Source organism: Bombina bombina, chromosome 5 (assembly GCF_027579735.1).
Source record: "Bombina bombina isolate aBomBom1 chromosome 5, aBomBom1.pri, whole genome shotgun sequence".
Lineage (NCBI taxonomy): Eukaryota > Metazoa > Chordata > Amphibia > Anura > Bombinatoridae > Bombina > Bombina bombina.
Window position 1 is genome coordinate 536,318,873 of NC_069503.1, and position 23,708 is coordinate 536,342,580.

Below are 23,708 nucleotides of genomic sequence, written 5' to 3' on the forward strand. Positions count from 1 at the left end.
GAATCTGGACTGCGTATTGGTCATTTTGTGGTCATCTCCTTTGTCCTGATTGGTCAGCTGTTACTATGCTTTTAAATAGTCTCACTGATTTCATTGGGTTTTTTTTCAGTGATTTATTTGTTTATATATTATTTACTTTAAAATGCTGCAGTGAGTAGTAAAAGAAAGATTAAAAAAAAATGAGTCTCTAGTCTTGTAATAAAATCAAAACTGCTACAGCTACTTTGCTCCTGTAACTACCCGGCTCTAACACATGGACTTGTAGCTACTGCAGCTGTTGCTATAGATACGTAAGCAAGAAATGCAACAGAAGCTTCTTGAAACTACAAATCCCTACAACTTTGTATTATGTAGCAAGCGGTCGCTACCTCTGATTGCAATGATGTAGCGAACACAAGGGATTTTACCTACAGTGAAGACTAACTACTTAACAAAGCAAAAACGCTACTTTTTCCTGTCATTTCGGAAGCAAATCTCCGATAGATTGTGACTGACTGCCATATCAATACATAGCATACATGCAGCTAAAGGGGCAGCAAACGTTGGCCTTTTGTTTGTTACATTTTTTTCTAAATACTTAATTTGGCCCCTAAATGATACTTACCTCATTTGCGAAGCTGTCCTCCTCTGCGCTGCAGTTTTTTCAACTAGTGCTTCATAGACTTGTCTAATCACAGCGAGCCTGATCACGTCTAATCACAGCGAGCCTGATTGCGCCATTCAACTGCATGTAGCGCGCTCCCGCACTAGGTAAAGTAGTTGACATCCAACAAAATAGGGATTTACTACTGTATTTTTTTTTTAAATGATTTGTAAAACTACTTAAAAACTGTGGTGAGTAAGTTTATCTTATTTCCCTTAATTGTGGCTAATTCAGACAAGTTGTCTTAGATATAGTTTCCTTAAAAATGCAAAAAATTGCCTAATGAGATGAAAAACTCAGTGTTTGTTTCTGGCATCCAATAAATATAAATTCTCTTCTCTTTGTGTTATTTGCCATCAAAGCGAGTGTAAAATCAGCGCTTTAGTGTTACTGACAGCAATGGGGATTGAATCACTGTTCATTTGTCAGAAGTATAGAGGTAAGTTTTTGGAGGTGTCTAAATTCAAAGGAGGGCACCATGGGAGGAATACTCTGTTTTTTTTTGCAATATGTGAACAGTTTAGCTGTTCAGCAAGTTTCAATAATGTTATGCTTTCTAATAAGGCAATTGATTTTATCTACATTAATCTTAGTGTAATAACAGCACCACTGACATCAGCTCAACTGCAAAATAGTTCTCTATTTTAGTGGCCTAAAGGGGCTGCTAATGATGTAATCATCTAAGAATCTATTTTCTCAACCTAGCAATACCCTTCATTATAAAATACTTAAAAATAAAACGTTGTATTGGATTACATGTATGTAATTGAATGATCATTGAACTACGCATTTTGCACTTTTTTATGATCATCAAATAAAAAATTGAACATTACATGGTTACCACTACTATTTTAAGAAAATCCTTCAGTACACACTGAGGTTTATAGCAACTAAATATATCATTATTAATCCATTAGAACATAACTAAAAGAATAAAAATACAAACACTTACCGACTAACTAAAGTTGACACAAAAACTGGCCAATCACAGATTTTAAAACACAGATCTTTTCTTAGTTACCCATGATTTCTGAAAATACATTTTGTTAAGCAATTTTGTACTTTAAAAATTTCACCTGTCCAAAGTTCCAAGGCCTGTTAACAATTCGACTGGACTGTCCAACATAAATATATCCGGTGTCATTCATAACATATTCCTTCCTCCAGTCTTCATTTGGCATGAATACAGTGTCCTCTAAACCAGAAGAGCAAATCACGTTTTTTATGTATCATTAATTATAATAAAGTGCTAACCTATTCCGTAATGCTATGACAAAATATTCATTATTAAAGAGATTAAACAGTTACAAAACAAGAGTTACACAAACTACAATGGAGTAGAGGGTCCTGTGTGTGTGTTACCACCTGATGTATATTACCTTTAGACATACAGGTCAAGTGGGCATATAAACGTAAAGGAACATAAACCCAACATTTTTCTTTCATGATTCAGATAGAGAATATAATTTTAAACAACTTTCCCTTTTACTTCATTATCTTTGTATCCTTTGTTGAAGAAGCAGCAATGCACTACTAGGAGCTAGATAACATATTGAGTAAGCCAATAACATGAGACATGTGGGAATAGTGAAGAATCTGAGGTGAAAAATTAGAGAAATGCGTAGGCTGAAATCATCTCAGGACAGATGTGTTTTTACAAAACACTTGAAACTTAAAGTTTGACTCACGACTTACAGAGCAAGACATGGGAATCCACAGAATTGGTGCAGTTTTTATTAACGTCTTTTTGCTGGGAATGTGAGGAAATAATGAGAGGGGTGAGAGAAGTAGGTATTGGTAGGTATTGGGCGTAAGTGGGCAGATGATGAGAGAGCAAAGGTATAGGAGAGTACTGTGTTAATTGGCACTTTCTTTTTTAAGGTAAAGATCTGGAATTTTATTCTTTAAGCTAAAATAAGTTAATGAAGAAACTCACAAGAGATACAACAGCTGAGGAATGGTATGTAATGAAGAGTCATGTGAAGGCATTCATGATAGATTTCAGTTGGGAAAAGACATTTATTTTGGATACCAAGGAAAAAGGAGATGCAGTAGTCAGTGTGGGATATGAGTAAATTAGAATCTTAGTATCTTGTGTGAGGAAGTGGAATATTTTGGAAACTATTTGAGGAAAACAATAATACAGAGTGTTAGACTTAGATTTTGGGAACCAGATTAAAAGTGACAAATGTTACACAATATATAGCAACAACATATTTATTAGTAACTACTGAATATGGTCTACATACAATAAGGGTATATTGGTACCAGCGGCCTTGCTATTAAATAACCAATATGCATATACCTACCTTTGCACCAAGGGTTGCATAAGAGGTAAATTGTTTGATCTTTGGGAACATAAACAATTCCTTTCCCTGTTATGATGCTCAGAGTGTATTTCCCAATTATGGCATCAGCAGGACTATGGACTGCAATCAAGTACTGCAAGAAATGTAGATATCCAGTTTATTTTGTTGAAGATAAAAATAAAGACAAAATCACCATGCAAAATATTTACCAAATAATATAAAGGTCTTTAATTAAATCAATCAGAATTAATTTGTGAAGTGCATGACATGGATTATTTGTTATTAACACCCTTTACAAATCATTCAAAATGTACACAATAGCCCTCTTGTAGACCTCTTAACCATCCAGAATTCTGTCATGGGTTGAAAGGTCCACCTGATATTCTGCACACAGCTTCTCTGGCCAGGGCAAATGTTCCGGTTTTAGGGACTGCCCAGCTCTTCCCAGGTGTGGGCAACTCCATCCCTCTCTACCCATGAAATGTCTGGCTTGCCAATAACAAGTGCATGGCCACACTCTTCTGATGTAGCCCCACCCACAAAACAAATGTGGGCCACCAACCGCAATTCCTATCACCTCCCTGTCTCGGAAAGCCTTTTGCGGAGAAATGCTCTTGTGTTATGCTTTGAAAATGTATTCTCTCCAAGAAAACACATCTATACCTTACATGGGGGAAGTTCAACAAATATTCCAATCAATTAGAATCTTTTTAAAATGAACAAATTTTTTGCCTTTTTTTCCAAGGGTTATTTCTTGACGGTCTGCACTGCTTTTTCAATGTTTCAATGTTACACATGCTCATTTAATATGTTAGAAAACACTATTTATTTTTATAATAAAATGTTAATAAATTAAAGTTCAAATCATACTTGTTAACTACAGATTTGTACACAAATTAAATATAATCATCTAAATGTTCGTTTATTCTTGCAATAAAGTGTTTGAAGATTATAAAATTACTCAAAATTATTTAAAATAATTATTTGCCCACATCATCTACTGATTATGGGTTAAGTTAAAAAAAAACTAAACAAACACATAACATACGGCTAGATTACGAGTTTTGCGGTATGAGTGAAAAAGCAGCGTTAAGGCTCTTTTTCACTACCGCTGGTATTACAAGTCTTGCAGGTTTAGGTGTACCGCACACTTTTTTGGCCGTAACGCAATGTAACTACAGCAGCTTTCCAAAAGTCCTTTTTCAATGAGACTTCCTTTGCGCGCCGGTATTACGAGTCTGCCTTGGAGGCCAAAAAGTGAGCGGTACACCCTATACCGTCAAGATCCATACCGTAAACTGAAAGTCAGTAGTTATGAGTTTTACGCTACAAAGCCGTAACATAAAACTCATAACTAAAGTGCTAAAATGTACACTAACACCCATAAACTACCTATTAACCCCTAAACCAAGGCCCGTCCACATCACAAACACTAAAATAAAATTATTAACCCCTAATCTGCCACTCCGGACATCGCCGCCACTATAATAACCATATTAACCCCTAAACCGCCGTACTCCCGCATCGCAAACACTAGTTAAATATTATTAACCCCTAATCTGCTGCCCCTAACATCGCAGCAACCTACATTACTGTTATTAACCCTTAATCTGCTGCCCCCAAAATCGCCGCCACTATACTAAAGTTATTAACCCCTAAACCTAGCCCTAAGTCTAACCCCAACACCCCTAACTTCAATGTAATTAAAATAAATCTAAATAAAACCTACTATTAATAACTAAATAATTCCTTTTTAAAACAAAATACTTACCTGTAAAATAAACCCTAAGCTAGCTACAATATAACTAATAGTTACATTGTATCTATCGTAGGTTTTATTTTTATTTTACAGCTAAGTTTGTATTTATTTTAACTAGGTAGAATAGTTATTAAATAGTTATAAACTATTTACTAACTACATAGTTAAAATAAATACAAATTTACCTGTAAAATAAAACCTAACCTGTCTTACACTACCACCTAACCTTACACTACAATTAAATAAATTACATAAATTAAATACAATTAACTAAATTGCAAAAAACAAACACTAAATTACACAAAATAAAAAAGAAATTATCAAATATTTAAACTAATTACACCTAATTACATCTAATAGCCCTATCAAAATAAAAAAGCCCCCCCAAAACAAAAAAAAACCCTAGCCTAAACTAAACTGCCAATAGCCCTTAAAAGGGCCTTTTGTGGGGCATTGCCCCAAAGAAATCAGCTCTTTTACCTGTAAAAAATAATATAAAAAAAAAAACAACAGTAAACCCACCACCCACACAACCAAACCCCCCAACTACAATCCTAACTAAAAAAACCTAAGCTCCCCATTGCCCTGAAAAGGGCATTTGTATGGGCATTGCCCTTAAAAGGGCATTTAGCTCTTTTTCCACCCAAACCCTAAGCTAAAAATAAAACCCACCCAATAAACCCTTAAAAAACCTAACACTAACCCCTAAAGAGCCACTTACAGTTTTTGAAGACACGACATCCATCCTCAACGAAGCGTCAGATGTCCTCATTGAGTCCGGCAGAATTCTTCATCCAAGCGGGCCGAAGTCTTCATCCAAGCCGGCAGAAGTCTTCATCCAGACGGCATCTTCTATCTTCATCCATTCGGCGAGGAGCGGCTCCATCTTCAAGACATCTGGCGCGAAGCATCCTCTTCAATCGACGGTTCTTCCAGAATGAAGGTTCCTTTAAGTTATGTCATCCAAGATGGCGTCCCTTGAATTCCGATTGGCTGATAGAATTCTATCAGCCAATCGGAATTAAAGGTGAAAAATTCCTATTGGCTTTAATAGAATTCTATCAGTCAATCGGAATTCAAGGGACGCCATCTTGGATGACGTCCCTTAAAGGAACCTTCATTCTGGAAAAGCCGTCGATTGAAGAGGATGCTCCACGCCGGATGTCTTGAAGATGGAGCCGCTCCGTGCCGGATGGATGAAGATAGAAGATGCCATCTGGATGAAGACTTCTGCCGGCTTGGATGAAAACTTCGGCCCGCTTCGATGAGGACTTCTGCCGCTTCGTTGAGGATGGATGTTGGGTCTTCAAAAACTGTAAGTGGATCTTCGGGGGTTAGTGTTAGTTTTTTTAGGGTTTATTGGGTGGGTTTTATCTTAGTGTTTGGATGGAAAAAGAGCTAAATGCCCTTTCAAGGGCAATGCCCATACAAATGCCCTTTTCAGGGCAATGGGGAGCTTAGGTTTTTTAGTTAGGATTTTATTTGGGGGGTTTGGTTGTGTGGGTGGTGAGTTTTACTGTTGGGGGGTTGTTTGTATTATTTTTTACAGGTAAAATAGCTGATTTCTTTGGGGCAATGCCCCGCAAAAGGCCCTTTTAAGGGCTATTGGCAGTTTAGTTTAGGCTAGGTTTTTTTTTTTTTGGGGGGGGCTTTTTATTTTGATAGGGCTATTAGACTAGGTGTAATTAGTTTAAATATTTGATAATTTCTTTTTTATTTTGTGTAATTTAGTGGGGGGGGTTAATTTAATTAATTGTATTTAATTAATGTAATTTATTTAATTTTAGTGTAATGTTAGGTTTTAGTGTAAGACAGGTTAGGTTTTATTTTACAGGTAAATTTGTATTTATTTTAACTAGGTAGTTAGTAAATAGTTCATAACTATTTAGTAACTATTCTACCTAGTTAAAATAAATACAAACTTGCCAGTGAAATAAAAATAAAACCTAACGGCTAGATTTGGAGTTTTGTCGGTAACGACCCGAAAAGCTAACACCGGCTTTTTTCTGGCCGCACCATAAAAATAACTCTGGTATTGAGAGTCCACATAAAGGCTGCGTTAGGCTCCAAAAAAGGAGCGTAGAGCATTTTTAACGCAACTTCAACTCTCAATACCAGAGTTGCTTACGGACGCGGCCAGCCTCAAAAACGTGCTTGTGCACGATTCCCCCATAGGAAACAATGGGGCTGTTTGAGCTGAAAAAACACCTGCAAAAAAGCCGCGTTCAGCTCTTAACGCAGCCCCATTGTTTGCTATGCGGAAACACTTCCTACGTCTGCACCTAACACCCTAACATGTACCCCGAGTCTAAACACCCCTAACCTTACACTTATTAACCCCTATTCTGCCGCCCCCGCTATCGCTGACCCCTGCATATTTTTTTAACCCCTAATCTGCCGCTCCGTAAACCGCCGCTACTTACATTATCCCTATGTACCCCTAATCTGCTGCCCCTAACACCGCCGACCCCTATATTATATTTATTAACCCCTAATCTGCTCCCCACAACGTCGCCTCCACCTGCCTACACTTATTAACCCCTAATCTGCCGACCGGACCTGAGCGCTACTATAATAAAGTTATTAACCCCTAATCCGCCTCACTAACCCTATAATAAATAGTATTAACCCCTAATCTGCCCTCCCTAACATCGCCGACACCTAACTTCAATTATAAACCCCTAATCTGCCGACCGGAGCTCACCGCTATTCTAATAAATGTATTAACCCCTAAAGCTAAGTCTAACCCTAACACTAACACCCCCCCTAAATTAAATATAATTTTAATCTAACGAAATGAATTAACTCTTATTAAATAAATTATTCCTATTTAAAGCTAAATACTTACCTGTAAAATAAATCCTAATATAGCTACAATATAAATTATAATTACATTGTAGCTATTTTAGGATTAATATTTATTTTACAGGCAACTTTGTAATTATTTTAACCATGTACAATAGCTATTAAATAGTTAAGAACTATTTAATAGCTACCTAGTTAAAATAATTACAAAATTACCTGTAAAATAAATCCTAACCTAAGTTACAATTAAACCTAACACTATACTATCATTAAATTAATTAAATAAAATACCTATAATTACCTACAATTAAACCTAACACTACACTATCAATACATTAATTAAATACAATATCTACAAATAACTACAATGAAATAAACTAACTAAAGTACAAAAAATAAAAAAGAACTAAGTTACAAAAAATAAAAAAATATCTACAAACATAAGAAAAATATTACAACAATTTTAAACTAATTACACCTACTCTAAGCCCCCTAATAAAATAACAAAGACCCCCAAAATAAAAAATGCCCTACCCTATTCTAAATTAATAAAGTTCAAAGCTCTTTTACCTTACCAGCCCTGAACAGGGCCCTTTGCGGGGCATGCCCCAAGAAGTTCAGCTCTTTTGCCTGTAAAAAAAAAACATACAATACCCCCCCCAACATTACAACCCACCACCCACATACCCCTAATCTAACCCAAACCCCCCTTAAATAAACCTAACACTAAGCCCCTGAAGATCATCCTACCTTGTCTTCACCTCACCAGGTATCACCGATCCGTCCTGGCTCCAAAATCTTCATCCAACCCAAGCGGGGGCTGGCGATCCATCATCCGGTGGCTGAAGAGGTCCAGAAGAGGCTCCAAAGTCTTCATCCTATCCGGGAAGAAGAGGCGATCCGGACCGGCAACCATCTTGATCCAAGCGGCATCTTCTATCTTCATCCGATGACGACCGGCTCCATCCTGAAGACCTCCACCGCGGACCCATCTTCTTCCGGCGACGTCCAACTGAAGAATGACGGTTCCTTTAAGGGACGTCATCCAAGATGGCGTCCCTCGAATTCCGATTGGAATTAAGGTAGGAATATTCTGATTGGCTGATGGAATCAGCCAATCAGAATCAAGTTCAATCCGATTGGCTGATCCAATCAGCCAATCAGATTGAGCTCGCATTCTATTGGCTGTTCCGATTCTGATTGGCTGATTCCAAATCGGAACAGCCAATAGAATGCGAGCTCAATCTGATTGGCTGATTGGATCAGCCAATCGGATTGAACTTGATTCTGATTGGCTGATTCCATCAGCCAATCAGAATATTCCTACCTTAATTCCGATTGGCTGATAGAATCCTATCAGCCAATCGGAATTCGAGGGACGCCATCTTGGATGACGTCCCTTAAAGGAACCGTCATTCTTCAGTTTGACGTCGCCGGAAGAAGATGGGTCCGCGGTGGAGGTCTTCAGGATGGAGCCGGTCATCATCGGATGAAGATAGAAGATGCCGCTTGGATCAAGATGGTTGCCGGTCCGGATCGCCTCTTCTTCCCGGATAGGATGAAGACTTTGGAGCCTCTTCTGGACCTCTTCAGCCACCGAATGATGGATCGCCAGCCCCCGCTTGGGTTGGATGAAGGTTTTGGAGCCAGGACGGATCGGTGATACCTGGTGAGGTGAAGACAAGGTAGGATGATCTTCAGGGGCTTAGTGTTAGGTTTATTTAAGGGGGGTTTGGGTTAGATTAGGGGTATGTGGGTGGTGGGTTGTAATGTTGGGGGGGGGTATTGTATGTTTTTTTTTTACAGGCAAAAGAGCTGAACTTCTTGGGGCATGCCCCGCAAAGGGCCCTGTTCAGGGCTGGTAAGGTAAAAGAGCTTTGAACTTTATTAATTTAGAATAGGGTAGGGCATTTTTTTATTTTGGGGGTCTTTGTTATTTTATTAGGGGGCTTAGAGTAGGTGTAATTAGTTTAAAATTGTTGTAATATTTTTCTTATGTTTGTAGATATTTTTTTATTTTTTGTAACTTAGTTCTTTTTTATTTTTTGTACTTTAGTTAGTTTATTTCATTGTAGTTATTTGTAGATATTGTATTTAATTAATGTATTGATAGTGTAGTGTTAGGTTTAATTGTAGGTAATTATAGGTATTTTATTTAATTAATTTAATGATAGTATAGTGTTAGGTTTAATTGTAACTTAGGTTAGGATTTATTTTACAGGTAATTTTGTAATTATTTTAACTAGGTAGCTATTAAATAGTTCTTAACTATTTAATAGCTATTGTACATGGTTAAAATAATTACAAAGTTGCCTGTAAAATAAATATTAATCCTAAAATAGCTACAATGTAATTATAATTTATATTGTAGCTATATTAGGATTTATTTTACAGGTAAGTATTTATCTTTAAATAGGAATAATTTATTTAATAAGAGTTAATTTATTTTGTTAGATTAAAATTATATTTAATTTAGGGGGGTGTTAGTGTTAGGGTTAGACTTAGCTTTAGGGGTTAATACATTTATTAGAATAGCGGTGAGCTCCTGTCGGCAGATTAGGGGTTAATACTATTTATTATAGGGTTAGTGAGGCGGATTAGGGGTTAATAACTTTATTATAGTAGCGGTGCAGTCCGCTCGGCAGATTAGGGGTTAATAAGTGTAGGCAGGTGGAGACGACGTTGAGGGGGGCAGATTAGGGGTTAATAAATATAATATAGGGGTCGGCGGTGTTAGGGGCAGCAGATTAGGGGTACATAGCTATAATGTAGGTGGCGGCGCTTTGCGGTCGGCAGATTAGGGGTTAATTATTGTAGGTAGCTGTCGGCGACGTTGTGGGGGGCAGATTAGGGGTTAATAAATATAATACAGGGGTCGGCGGTGTTAGGGGCAGCAGACTAGGGGTACATAAGTATAACGTAGGTGGCGGCGCTTTGCGGTCAGCAGATTAGGGGTTAATTATTGTAGGTAGCTGGCGGCGACGTTGTGGGGGGCAGATTAGGGGTTAATAAATATAATACAGGGGTCGGCGGTGTTAGGGGCAGCAGATTAGGGGTACATAAGTATAACGTAGGTGGCGGTCGGCAGATTAGGGGTTAAAAAATTTTAATCGCGTGGCGGCGATGTGGGGGGACCTCGGTTTAGGGGTACATAGGTAGTTTATGGGTGTTAGTGTACTTTAGAGTACAGTAGTTAAGAGCTTTATGAACGGGCGTTAGCCCAGAAAGCTCTTAACTACTGACTTTTTTTTTAGATTTCTAACGCTCACTTCAACCACGACTCTAAATACCGGAGTTAAAAAAATCCCATTGAAAAGATAGGATACGCAATTTACGTAAGGGGATCTGCGGTATGGAAAAGTCGCGGCTGAAAAGTGAGCGTTAGACCCTTTTTTGAGTGACTCCAAAAACCGGAGTTAGCCTAAAACCAGCGTTAGGAGCCTCTAAAGCTGGTTTTCACGGCTACCGCCAAACTCCAAATCTAGGCCTAAGCTAGCTACAATATAACTATTAGTTATATTGTAGCTAGCTTAGGGTTTATTTTATAGGTAAATATTTAGTTTTAAATAGGAATTATTTAGTTAATAATAGTAATTTTTATTTAGATTTATTTTAATTATTTTAAAGTTAGTGTGGGTTAGGGTTAGGTTTAGGGGTTTATAACTTTAGTATAGTGGCGGCGACATTGGGGCGGCAGATTAGGGGTTAATAACTGTAATGTAGGTGGCGGCTACATTGGGGCGGCAGATTAGGGGTTAATAAGTGTAGGTAGGTGGCGGCGATGTCAGGGGCGGCAGATTAGGGGTTAATAAGTGTAGGTAGGTGGCGGCAACATTGGGGGCAGCAGATTAGGGGTTAATAACTCTAATGTAGGTGTTGGCAGGGGCAGATTAGGGGTTAATAAGTGTAGGTGGGTGGCGGAGACATTGGGGACGGCAGATTAGGGGTTAATAAGTGTAATGTAGGTGTCGGCGATGTCGGGGCGGCAGATTAGGGGTTAATAAGTGTAATGTAGGTGCCTGTTCTACTACGATTTTTCTGTATCGTTGTTCTCTGGACATTACCTTTACAGTTGTATAGAGATGTATATGTATGTATCTCTATGTTAAAGCTATTTGCCTGCCTTTGCATAGCCATTTTTTTCTAACACCTGAGACCTCGGGTAGATTTATCATAGTGCGAGCGTACATGATACGATGTAGCGTATTATGTCCGCTGCACATCGATAAATGCCGACAGCATACGCTCTCGGCATTTATCATTGCACCAGCAGATCTTGTGAACTGCTGGTGCAATGCCGCCCCCTGCAGATTCAAGGCCAATCGGCCACTAGCAGGGGGTGTCAATCAACCTGATCGTCTTCGATCGGGTTGATTTCTGTCCGCTGCCTCAGAGCAGGCGGACAAGTTATGGAGCAGCGGTCTTTAGATCGCTGCTTCATAACTGCTGTTTCCGGCGAGCCTGAAGGCTTGCGCGAAAACAGGGGCATCAAGCTCCATATGGAGGTGATAAATCGGCCCCCTCATATGTTTGAGCCCTTATAACTTATGTATTGTGTGCAGTATTTTTTTTTAAATAATATTTATTAGATGGTTTTATTATACGTGTAACTATACTTTGTAATGTACTTTTGTTGTGTTTTGTGACACTTTTTTGTTTTCGCTAAACTGAAACAAGAGCTCTGAGGAGACAGTATTCATTCTAGCGTAAATCACGATTGTGCTCAAGTGGGTTTTTAATCATTTCACATATTGTAAAAAGTTGCCATTTCTACCACTGAGCCGCTTCATTCTTGCAATACTGTTAATTTCTCACTGTACAAACCAGGAAAAAGAAACATCAATTTGCTCTATTTGCAGACATTAAAGGGATATAATACCCAAAAAATTTCTTTCATGATTCAGATAGAACATGAAATTTTAAACAACTTTCCAGTTTACTTCTATTATTAAATCTTTGTTAACAGAAGTACATTTGAAACTTTTTTTAAATTGTATTCTCTATCTGAATCAATTTCTTGAATTTCACGTCCCTTTAACTTGCCAACTTTCACTATTCATGTATTCACAGTTCAGGATGTTGAATAAAATTAATATGGATAAATGAATAATTTTGTAGAGAAATCCTATATGACAGGAGCCAGTGAAAGATATAATTATCATAATGTTAACAATAAAAAGATGTGGCCCAGATACAATTGTGTAGTTAGAAAGCTGTTCAGGTAGGCTTTTTTTTCAAAGAAACTTCAGAATCAATAAGAAGAAACACCCAGTTTATATTATGATATTTTTGAAGTTCCACTATTTTTTCTCCTGAGTGGGTAATCACACACAAAAAGTAAATAAAAACAAACTAAAGACTATGAGGCCGAATGATCAAATGTCTGTCGGACCTGATCCGACAGTGCGGATCAGGTCCAACAGACATCGCTGAATGTGGAGAGCAATACGCTCTCCGTATTCAGCATTGCATCAACAGCTCACAAGAGCTGCTGGTGCAACGCCGCCCCCTGGGAGGTGTCAATCAACCCGATCATACTCGAACGGGTTAAATTGTGGTGATTCCTTTCCGCCTCATCAGAGCAGGCAAACAGGGTTATGGAGCAGCAGTCTTTAGACCGCTACTTCATAACTGCTGTTTCTGGCGATTCTGAAAACTCGCCAGAAAAAATACGGGCCCTCAAGCTCCATTCAGAGGTTGATAAATGGGCCTCTATAAGAAACATGGGTGTAGAAGAGATATCAAATCCCAAAAATGGGAAAATAGCACACTTAAATGTACGGGGCACGGAAGAGATTTGCCAAAGCTTACCAGGAAGGATACATTGAGATTTCTCTTGTTTTCAAGTATTTCTTGGGATTACAAAACATTTCATTGACACAATAGGGCAGTGTTTTTCAACCAGTGTGCCGTGAGAGATCCTCAGGTGTGCCGCGGCAGACTGACAACAGTGCGGGGGTGTCCCTCTTTCAAATTTTGAAATATTGGGAGGTATGTGACAGGCTCATCAGGCATCATTTACAACCATGACATTGATATTCATTCACAGACAATCATTATGATTGTTTGTGAATGAATGTCAATATGTCATGTATAGTTTGTAGGAGGCATGGCATGACTGCACAGTACAGTATATTTTATATATATATATATATATATATATATATATATATATATATATATATATATATTTATATATATTGTATTATATATCCTGTATTATATATATCCTGTATTGGGCTACAATGTGTGATTTTGTAAAGTTTTGGGATGGTGGTGTGCCACAGGATTTTTTAATGTAAAAAAGTGTGCCACAGCAAAAAAAAAGGTTGCAAATCACTGCAATAGGGTACAATAAAATACAAAAACAATAATAATACACAATATATGCAAACATTTAACATAGAACAGGTAGGAAATATATAATTAACCATGACAGGTGCATTCTGTTTTGAGATATGTAGAGAGGGATCTCTTAAAGGATATTAGGCTTGGGGAAGATTTGAAAGTGTGCGGGAGGTCGTTACATAACTGTAGCGCTCTGTAGGAAAAGGAGGATCGAGCTGCTTTCTTTTTGTATTGTGGCAAACTAAATAATGTGCTGGTACTGGATAGGAGGTTATAGGAGGTGGGAACAGCTGGGGAGAGCATTCTGCTCAGGTAGGGTGGAAAGCTTTAATATAATTTCAAGCCTCCAAAACGATAAAAGACCTTTATTTCTTATATGTTAGAAATAGTTACAACGTTTCAGGCCCATGACTAAGGGCCTATTGCAGGCCTGAAACATTGTAACATTGCCTATGGACCCAACATTTAAGAAATAAAGGGATTTTATCGCCTTGGAGGCTGGAAATTATATTGATGCAACAAGCAGTGGTAGAGTCCAGCACCCTTGTCAGTAGTCTTAAAGGGACATGAAACCCAAAACTTTTCTTTCATGATTCAGATATCGAATACAATTGTAAACAACTTTCCAATTTACTTCTATTATTTAATTTGCTTCTTTCTCTTGTTATCCTTTGCTGAAATGTTTATCTAGGAAAGCTCAGGAGCAGCAAAGAACCTAGGTTCTAGCTGCTGATTGGTGGCTGCATATATACACTGATTGTCATTGGCTCACCCATGTGTTCAGTCTGCAACCAGTAGTGCATTGCTGCTCATTCAACAAAGCATGCCAAGAGAACGAAGAAAAATTGATAATAGAAGTAAATTAAAAATGCATACATGTGAGCATTCACAATTAAATAATTTATCTTTTCCAATCAGATCACTGCTTTTCACTTAGGTTCTTTAACCCCAAAAGTACTGGACACGAGGTATAACTGAAAAAAATTGAATAAATACATACAAGTGACATCTAGTGGTACAAAAAGGACATTACAATTAAGAAAAAGTCTATAAAAACAAATGCAAATCATAATCTTTATTCAGACCATTTGAATGTAGAGTATTAAGAAACTTAATCCACCATGTTTCTTTTTGTTTTAATTTACACTCTCTATTCCCACCCCTTCTAAGATGGGGTATATGGCCTATAACCTGGAAGCATAGTTGGCTAACAGAATGTCCCATTTGAACAAAATGGGCAGAAACTGGTAAAGTCATATCTCTTGATCTAATTGATTTCTTATGTTCACTAAACCTATTTCTAATGGCTCTTGTTGTCTCGCCTATATAACACAGCACACATGGGCAGTTAAGTAAATAAACCGCATAATCTGACATGTATATAGGCCATTCATTTTAAGTTGTTTCCTCTTGTCATTTTGTGCCAAATATTTACCCCTAATTATAGAGTTACATTGTATGCAGTGAAGGCAAGGATAACAGCCTTTATTAGGTGTTGTCAGATAATTAACAGGAGATATTCTTTTAGTGCCAACATCAGCCCTTACAAAGTTATCCCTAAGATTTCTTATATGATGGTATGGGTGGTAGTTGACATGTTCTAATATCTGGATTATTTTGGGACAAAAGATACCAATAGTTTCTAATAATCAACCATTGTATTAAGTCTAACTGGTAACTTACTTTTATCTTGCATACTTCTTTGAGTGACTGATCATATTTAATTTGAGTACAAGTTTCATATTGTAAAATAAGTTTCATATTGTAAAAGTGTGTTTTTCCTTAAGAAGTTGCTTTTTGGGTACTCAAAAAAGGCAAAAAGTATTTTTCAGTGGTCTAAAGCTGTAGACATTAAAAGGAAAAAAGTCCTTAATAAACTTACGAAAAGTAAAAGCCTTCGACAAAGGGCTCTGGAATCATTTATTTCTCACCCTTAAAGGGCCATTATACACTCATTTTTTCTTTGCATAAATGTTTTGTAGATGATCTATTTATAAAGCCCATAAAGTTTTTGTTTTTTTTAAATGTATAATTTTGCTTATTTTTAAATAACATTGCTCTGATTTTCAGACTCCTAACCAAGCCCCAAAGTTTTATTTGAATACTGTCAGCTACCTTCTCCAGCTTCCTCCTGTTTGTGTAAAGGGTCTTTTCATATGCAAAAGAAGGGGGAGGGGGGAAGGGTCTTATTTCCCACTTGCAGTGGGCTTTCCAGCTAACTTTTCAACAGAGCTAAACTTAAAGCTTCTAAGTACGTTTTAAAACCATTTTATACTGGATTTTTATATCAGTATCTATGCATCTTATTCTTTATAGTAGTGTCTATTACATGCTGTTATATGAAAATGAGTGTATACTGTCCCTTTAAACAATTTGGGATCACTGGCAACTTCTCAGAAGCACTCCAATCTTTATACTCCTCACCACAAGCTGCGATCCTGATTAATGGAGTCCCATATCAGCCCTTTGCCTTGGAGCGAGGTACAAGACAGGGGTGCCTACTTTCCCCGCTCTTGTTTGACCTTGCCCTAGAAGCCCTGGCCATCAAAATCAGAACAAAAACAGAGGGACTTACATTGGGAAGACAGACAGTACACATATCCCTATTTGCGGATGACATGGTCCTGTATATACAAAACCCAACATCAAATATACCAAAAATCATGAATATCATAGTGAAATTTGGCCAAATCTCTGGCTACACAGTCAACACTGATAAAAACAGAATTAATTTGGCTAACCCCACACACAAATGCACCAGACCTAAAGTACAACTTTAAAATAGTCGCCAATACTTTTAAATACTTGGAAATCAAACTCTCTGTGGACCCCAATAAATGGTACGACGCCAATTACACATAACTGAAAAGAGAGGTACAAGACCTAACATCCCATCAGGCAAAGCTGCCTCTCACTATATCAGGCAGAATAGGTTTAGTGAAAATTATTCTTTTCCCAAAACTCAAAATGATACCTCAAACCTTATGTAAAGCAGATCTGAAATACTGGCACACACTAATACTTTCCTTTATATGGGCCAACAAAAAACACAGAATCAAATCAAATAGAATGATGAGCTCAATTGAGTCAGACGGTTTAGCAGAGTTTTATAGTTGGGAAACCCAGGCAAAATACCTCTTGGATTGGCTACTGGGCAAAGATTATTTCACCATTCCAGCCCTAGAGCAACAAGTAGTTGAACCATTGTCATTAGCAATGCTACCACATCTAAAAGCAAGAAAAGCAGACAAACTACTAACACAATACCCCTAATGCAGCAACCCCTCTATACATGGAGGAAAATATGTCATAAGTTAAAAATAAACCACAAATTCACCAAATTCCTCCCATTACAAGGAAACCCTAATTTCATACCGGGACTGACTACACAGACATTTAAGAAATGGCACAAAATAGGCATAGACACAGTCTCAAAACTGCTAGAAGGAAACAGACAGATAATCTGTACCTTCGCACACCTACAGATACGGTAAGCCATACCGTGTAAACATCACTTTGCATACTTGCAGGTGAAACACTTTATACAGACTATGCAAAAGACAGGTGACCTACCTGAAATTGATAACACTATTTACCAACTATGCAACCTATACACACATGGAATTAAATCAATATCTCCAAAATATAAAGCCCTAGGAACAATGAAAATACCCTAAAACACATTAGCGAGAAATGGTCAGCCATATTAAACACTGAAATTCAGACAACCATGGTTAAGGAAATTATTCAGAAAGTGAGGCGAGCAACGCTCTCTACTGATATTAGGGAGGCACACACTAAATTAATGGAATTGGCATACATAACACCGAAATTGTACAGAAACTGGGAAACTGAATCTAACGGAAATTGCCCGGAATGTACAAAATCAGCAGCAGATCTGCTGCACATGATGTGGACATGTCCTAAATTGTACAAATTTTGGGAAATGACAAATCATTGGCTAAACACTATAAGTAACACAACCCTTACCCTCACACCTCAGACGGTAATATTTTTTCAGAATCTGAACAAAACAAACATGTTATTCGTACACAATGTCACCCTACAGGCCCGGAAAACTATTTTTAAATACTGGCTGAGGGGCGACAATCCTACTCTAGCTCAGCAGAAAAGATAGATACATCAACAAATGTTACATGAACAAGCAGACACACTGGGAGACTTACAAGGGAGAACCAACCCATTAAAGTCCAACAAACTCAGATACTATACCCAAACTCAGATACTATACCCAATCTGAGAGGAGAGTGGCAACTTAATTTTGAAACTACTGGAAACTAAGCTAACCCAAACTTAAAACCCCAGATGAGGATAGCCGACACCCTGGGGACGTGGATTTAGAGTTAAAGTATTTATGATATAAAAATAAAGACATGCGTGAGTACAAAATGCTTATAACTGACATTTCAGAATCCAATGGCCATGTGAAGGTAAATTAATCTGTAAAGTTGAATCAGCAATCTGTACGTCGGAGACATTCGAACTACAATTTTATATCTCTGTATTGTATTTACTAGATTTAGTAAGTACTTTAATAAAACGTTTTAATAAAATATTTTTTGTGTCATATTATTTTTTTTTCTCACACACAGTTTTACTCTAGAATATTATTATTATTATTGTTATAATTATTATTATTAAATTTGAACAGCTTGATTTAAATTGTGTGCTGTCTATATTATTTAACTTTACTGATAATAGTATATAGTATATAATTAAATAATGCTTTACACATAATGTAATTTTATATGTACATGTTGCTATCAATCATTGTAAAATCTAAATCAACTTTGTTGCACCATCTTAACAAGATATGATAACTCTAAAAAAAAGATATCAATGAACCTAAAAATAAATATAAAATGGATATGTTGACAACTGAAGATCTAATTTTCCTATCCAAAAGGAATTACCTCTTTGCCGTTGCACTGGCGAATCGTTGTACTCCAATGCTGTGTTAGACCCTTAGGACTCAGCTCAAGAAGAATAAGGGTACCATTTGCTAATTTTGCCCGGTTACCTAGAGAGAGGACAGGCAAAACATTTATGCTTACTTGTTTGCTGTGTGATGCTTTACAGTTAAGTACATTTTTGGAATAGCAATAAAATATGATTTAATTTAATACAAAGTAGTGACATATTCTTAAACAAGTGAGATATACTGGGCACGACTGGTTTGACGAATGAACAACACTCACATATGATATATTTTGCAAAATTCATATGGATTTTTTTTTTTTTTTAAATCAGGAGCTTACTTGGGAACATTCACTATTTTTCATTAGTTGAAGATGGGAATATTCACCTGCAATGTATTAGGATATGTGAGGTTAATATTTTTGTAAGTAAGTTGTATTTTGTATTTGATGTCACTCACGCTGTGTATAAAATTGTATTTAAATTTATTTTCCATTTTACAGAATTTACAAGTGACAGAGGAATTCAAATTAAAAAGTCAATAAAAACTCTAATTTTCAATGCAAACTTTATCTCCCCTAATGTTATGTGAAAGGTTTTTATTTGTATATACAGTAGGTAAGAAAATTAATTTAAGTAGTTGTAATTAAACACTCAGCTTTTCCTATGTAAAATTCATTTTGCAGTGATGGAAAAGAGACGTAACAATGTGTTGCCTTGAGCTTGTTTAGGGTTTACTTTTATTTAAATTACATTGTAGTATTTGAAAATGTAGAGCATTTTATTGATTGCTTTACATATATAGCACCTGCCTATTTTTTTATTTTTATTAGAATAAATTCTAGTTTAGTTTCCCAGCTTCTTTTCTTTGAATTTGACAGTTGCCTATGAAATAAGGTCGGGCAGATCTATTTTTGCCCTTGGTGTGAATTTTATTGAATGTAGTGCATTTGGCAGTGATCCCCCAAAACTCCTCAGCGTGTATGCGTCCTACATATTCACTCATCCTTGCCACCTTTAATTCAAGCCACTTAGAGAGATTATGGAGAAAGTTGAAGGTTTTGTCCCGACCAATATAAGTCCTGATAAATCTCTAATGCAAAGGACCAACAGTCAGAGTTGTTATATATAGTAAGTCTGAAGCACAATACCCATTTATTGGTTCTTACCAGTTGTAAACTGCAGTTTAACACTGTCTTTTGGTGTAATTTCCCTATTAAAGATAATCTTTATCATGAACCCTTGTCCTCTTCTCAGAATGAGATGGTGGTTGTCATATTCAGCAGTATTGTGTTGCCGTTCATTCTCACATTTGAGGAAGTCGATACTAATAGTTCTCAAATTCATTTCTAAAATACAATAGAGAAAGGAAAATCAAATCAACATAACATTTAAACACTGACATTAGGATACAAATTTAAAGGAATAAGTAATATGGACACTAAATAAACATACTCTTCTCAATTTATCAAAGTGTGGAGGTTACTGCAGGGCTGGTTTGCCTATCTGACCCTACAAGCTGCTAGTTAAAAGATCATTAAATACAGTAGAATTCCATAATCAACAAATGCATAGTTAAAAGATAATGCAAAAAGAAATTAGTCTGAATTAAATGTCAGATAGTTCTATTTTACTTCTCCCTGCATCATGTGCCAGCCATCAGCCAATCAAAAAATGCATATATGTATTTTTAGTGAATTCCTACACATGCTCAGTAGGCGTTGATGTGTCAGAAAGTGTGCATATAAAAAGACTATGCACATTTTGATAATAAAAGTGAATTGTAAAGTTGTTTAAATTGCTGCTCTATCTGAATCATGAAAGTTTAATTTGGACTTTAGTATTCTTTAAAACGCTTATAAACACTGCTTCCTAACTTCTCCATCACTTTAGAGGTTGTGGAATTAGATCACTCTGAACTCATTTATTCTGGGTGATTGACAGCTCCTGCTCTTGCAAAATTTTGGTGAGGTGGTGGCGCTGAACAAGTAAATAATAATATAATAATAAATGCTAAAGTAGGCAGACAGGTTCCCTAGTTGGAAACATTGTGCTTCTAACAGTTGACAACTTGGGACCACTATATTTATGTTTTAGGCAATAGAATAATTATGAAAACAATTGCCAGGGCTCTTTTTTTTTAAACTAAAAGCTCACTGAAACTGCATCTATCTAGTCAATATCGAGGATAATGGCACCCCAAAAAGTCCTTCAAATCCTTGAGTGACACATAAATAAAAAGGAAGAAAAAAAAAATCAGTCCAAAATCTCATCAGCTTTAAAATGTGAGATATGTTGTGTATTTATGAATTCTGTGTGCTTGAACAAGGTTTAGCTGTGAGAATTCTAAAATGGTTCTCCATCTATCCATCAAGACATGCATATAATTTACAATTACAAAAATATACATAACCAATGTTGCAAGTGTGTTTTCTAAGCGTGGCAGTTGTAATAATTGTTTTTCTGCATTGCTATTGGTTCTCATTTGCTGTGCAAGATATCAGCAGCTCAAGAACCTGGGCAATAAAAGTGCAAAGGATATCCTCTTACCCTGTGTAATACTTTTATAGGGGGCTACCATATTCATTATAAAATAATAAAAAAAACTCCTGCTACTAATTAAACAATCAGGGATTTTTCAGCAATATATAAATTAAAGGGACAGTCTACTTGAAAATGTTTATTGTTTAAAAAGATAGACAATCCATTTATTACCCATTTTCCCCAGTTTTGCAGAACCAACACAGTTATATTAATATACTTTTTACCTCTGTGATTACCTTGTATCTAAGCCTCTGCAGACTGTCCCCTTATTTCAGTTCTTTTGACAGATTTGCATTTTACCCAATCAGTGCTGACTCATAAATAACTCCATGGGAAATAACACAATGTTATCTATATGACACACATGAAGTAGCACTGTATAATTGTGAAAAACTGTCAAAATGCACATAAGAGGCGGCTTCAACAGCTTAGAAATCAGTTTATGAGCCTACCTAGGGTTAGCTTTCAACAAAGAATGCAAAGAGAACAAAGCAAATTTGATGATAAAAGTAAATTGGAAAGTTGTTTAAAATTGCATGTCCTATCTGAATCATGAAAGTTTAATTTTTAGTTGAATCTCCCTTTAAGCAGTTTGTTTGCACTTGTCATTTGGTGCCATGGAGGAATAAACCAAGATTCCCTTTTTCACAACAGGCTAAATCTGATGACAAAAAAAATCCATTGGGGGGGGGGGGGGGAGCCCTTTTTGTATGAAGATAAAGATCAATGGAATTAATGAACAGTTTGTTTTCCAAATAACATGTTATACCAGTTGCAGAGTATAAAATATATGAGAAGTTGCTTCTTTTAGTTTATTTTTGTATATAAAATTGCCTTTTTTGTTCTTTGAAATCACACTCCATTAAAATGGGTTCAGCTTACAGGGAAATTAGATCTCCTTATTTTATCACTTTCTGTAATAGAAATGATCTAAAGGCCCAATGATCTAAAGGGGGGATAATCTAAAGCTACTTTTTAGGGGGTGTCTAGCTTAGGAGTGTATACTGCATTTTTGTATGGGGAGGAGATGCACACAATACAAAAGTGCACAATAAAATTCATATTTTAAAAATCTTACAAAATGTATAATTGAACCATTCACACAAAAATATGAAAACATTTTTATTGTTAGGTTGTATCTAAAATAATAGCAAAATCATAACAAAAATCGCCATGAAAAAACACTTATGATCTGTTAGAGAGAAAAATGTAAAATTATAATTGTATTACTTTTCTCTCTTAATACCAATGGGATTGTAATTTCGCCTGCTGGCTATGTTTGCATAGCTTTTCTATAGCCTATACTTAAAGGGATATGAAACAAAAAAAATATTTTGTGGTTCAGACAGAGCATATCATTTTTAAAAATAGTTTCATATTTACTTCTATTATCAAATTTGCTTAGTTCTTATGATATTCTTTGTTGAAGAGATAGCTAGGTAGGCATCTGGAGCCTATGTGGCAGGAAATAGTGCTGCCCTCTACTGCTATTGCAAATGGATATCATTCTTGCAAAACCGCTGCCATATAGTGCTCAAGAGTTGGGCTGGCTCCTGAGCTTATGTCCCTACTATTTAACTAAAGATACCAAAAAAACAAAGAAAACTTGATAATAGACAAATTATGAAATTGTTAAAAATAGCATGCTCTATTTAAATCACAAAATATTCTTTTAAGTATATAATCTTTCAGTATAGGTCGAGATGCCATAGGCAAAAAACAGCTATTTAAAATGCTGAAATAAAGGTAAATAATGTAACACACAATAAACAATTAAATACACTTTAGCAGGTAAAATGGATCATTGAGAACAAACAGGAAATAAATTAGGGTACACTGACCCTTTAAGGAATTGATAATCAGTGCAACTCATAGGAACCTATTATTGGTTAAAGTATCATAGGGGAAAGAGGTTCCTTAGGGTGGTGAGTTTATTGGGTGGGAATCTGCACTGGGTGGGGTGCAGGATGTTTGTGGGTCATAGAGGCTGAAGGTTTAATCAAATTAAGCTATTATTCCAAACAGTTAATTAGAATAGAAGGTCCCTAAAGGGACATGAAACCCAATTTTTTCTATCTCATGATTCAGATAGAAAATACAATTTTAAACAACTTCTAATTTACTTCTATTATCTAATATGTTTCATTCTCTTGGTATCATTTGTTGAAGAAGCAGCAATGCACAAATGGTTTCTAACTGAACTCATGGGTGAGCCAATCACAATCGATATAAATATTCAGCCACAAATCAACAGCTAGAACCTAGGTTCTCTGCTACTCATGTGCTTGCCTAGATAAACCTTTCAGCAAAGGATAACAAGAGAAGGAAGCAAATTAAATAATAGAAGTAAATTGGAAAGTTG

General features: G+C 36.4%; 1 protein-coding gene across 1 annotated transcript in view; it reads right to left on the minus strand.

The window, feature by feature from the left end:
• The window catches only part of TGM4 (transglutaminase 4), a 72,252-nt gene that overhangs the window by 40,230 nt on the left and 8,314 nt on the right, over nucleotides 1-23,708 (minus strand). The window contains exons 2-5 of the mRNA XM_053713056.1: nucleotides 19,972-20,151; nucleotides 18,799-18,905; nucleotides 2,953-3,085; nucleotides 1,720-1,838 (exon numbers count right to left, since the gene is read on the minus strand). Coding sequence (XP_053569031.1) covers nucleotides 1,720-1,838; nucleotides 2,953-3,085; nucleotides 18,799-18,905; nucleotides 19,972-20,149 — 537 coding nt within the window. The 5' untranslated portion in view covers nucleotides 20,150-20,151. The remainder of the gene's footprint in view (nucleotides 1-1,719; nucleotides 1,839-2,952; nucleotides 3,086-18,798; nucleotides 18,906-19,971; nucleotides 20,152-23,708) is intronic.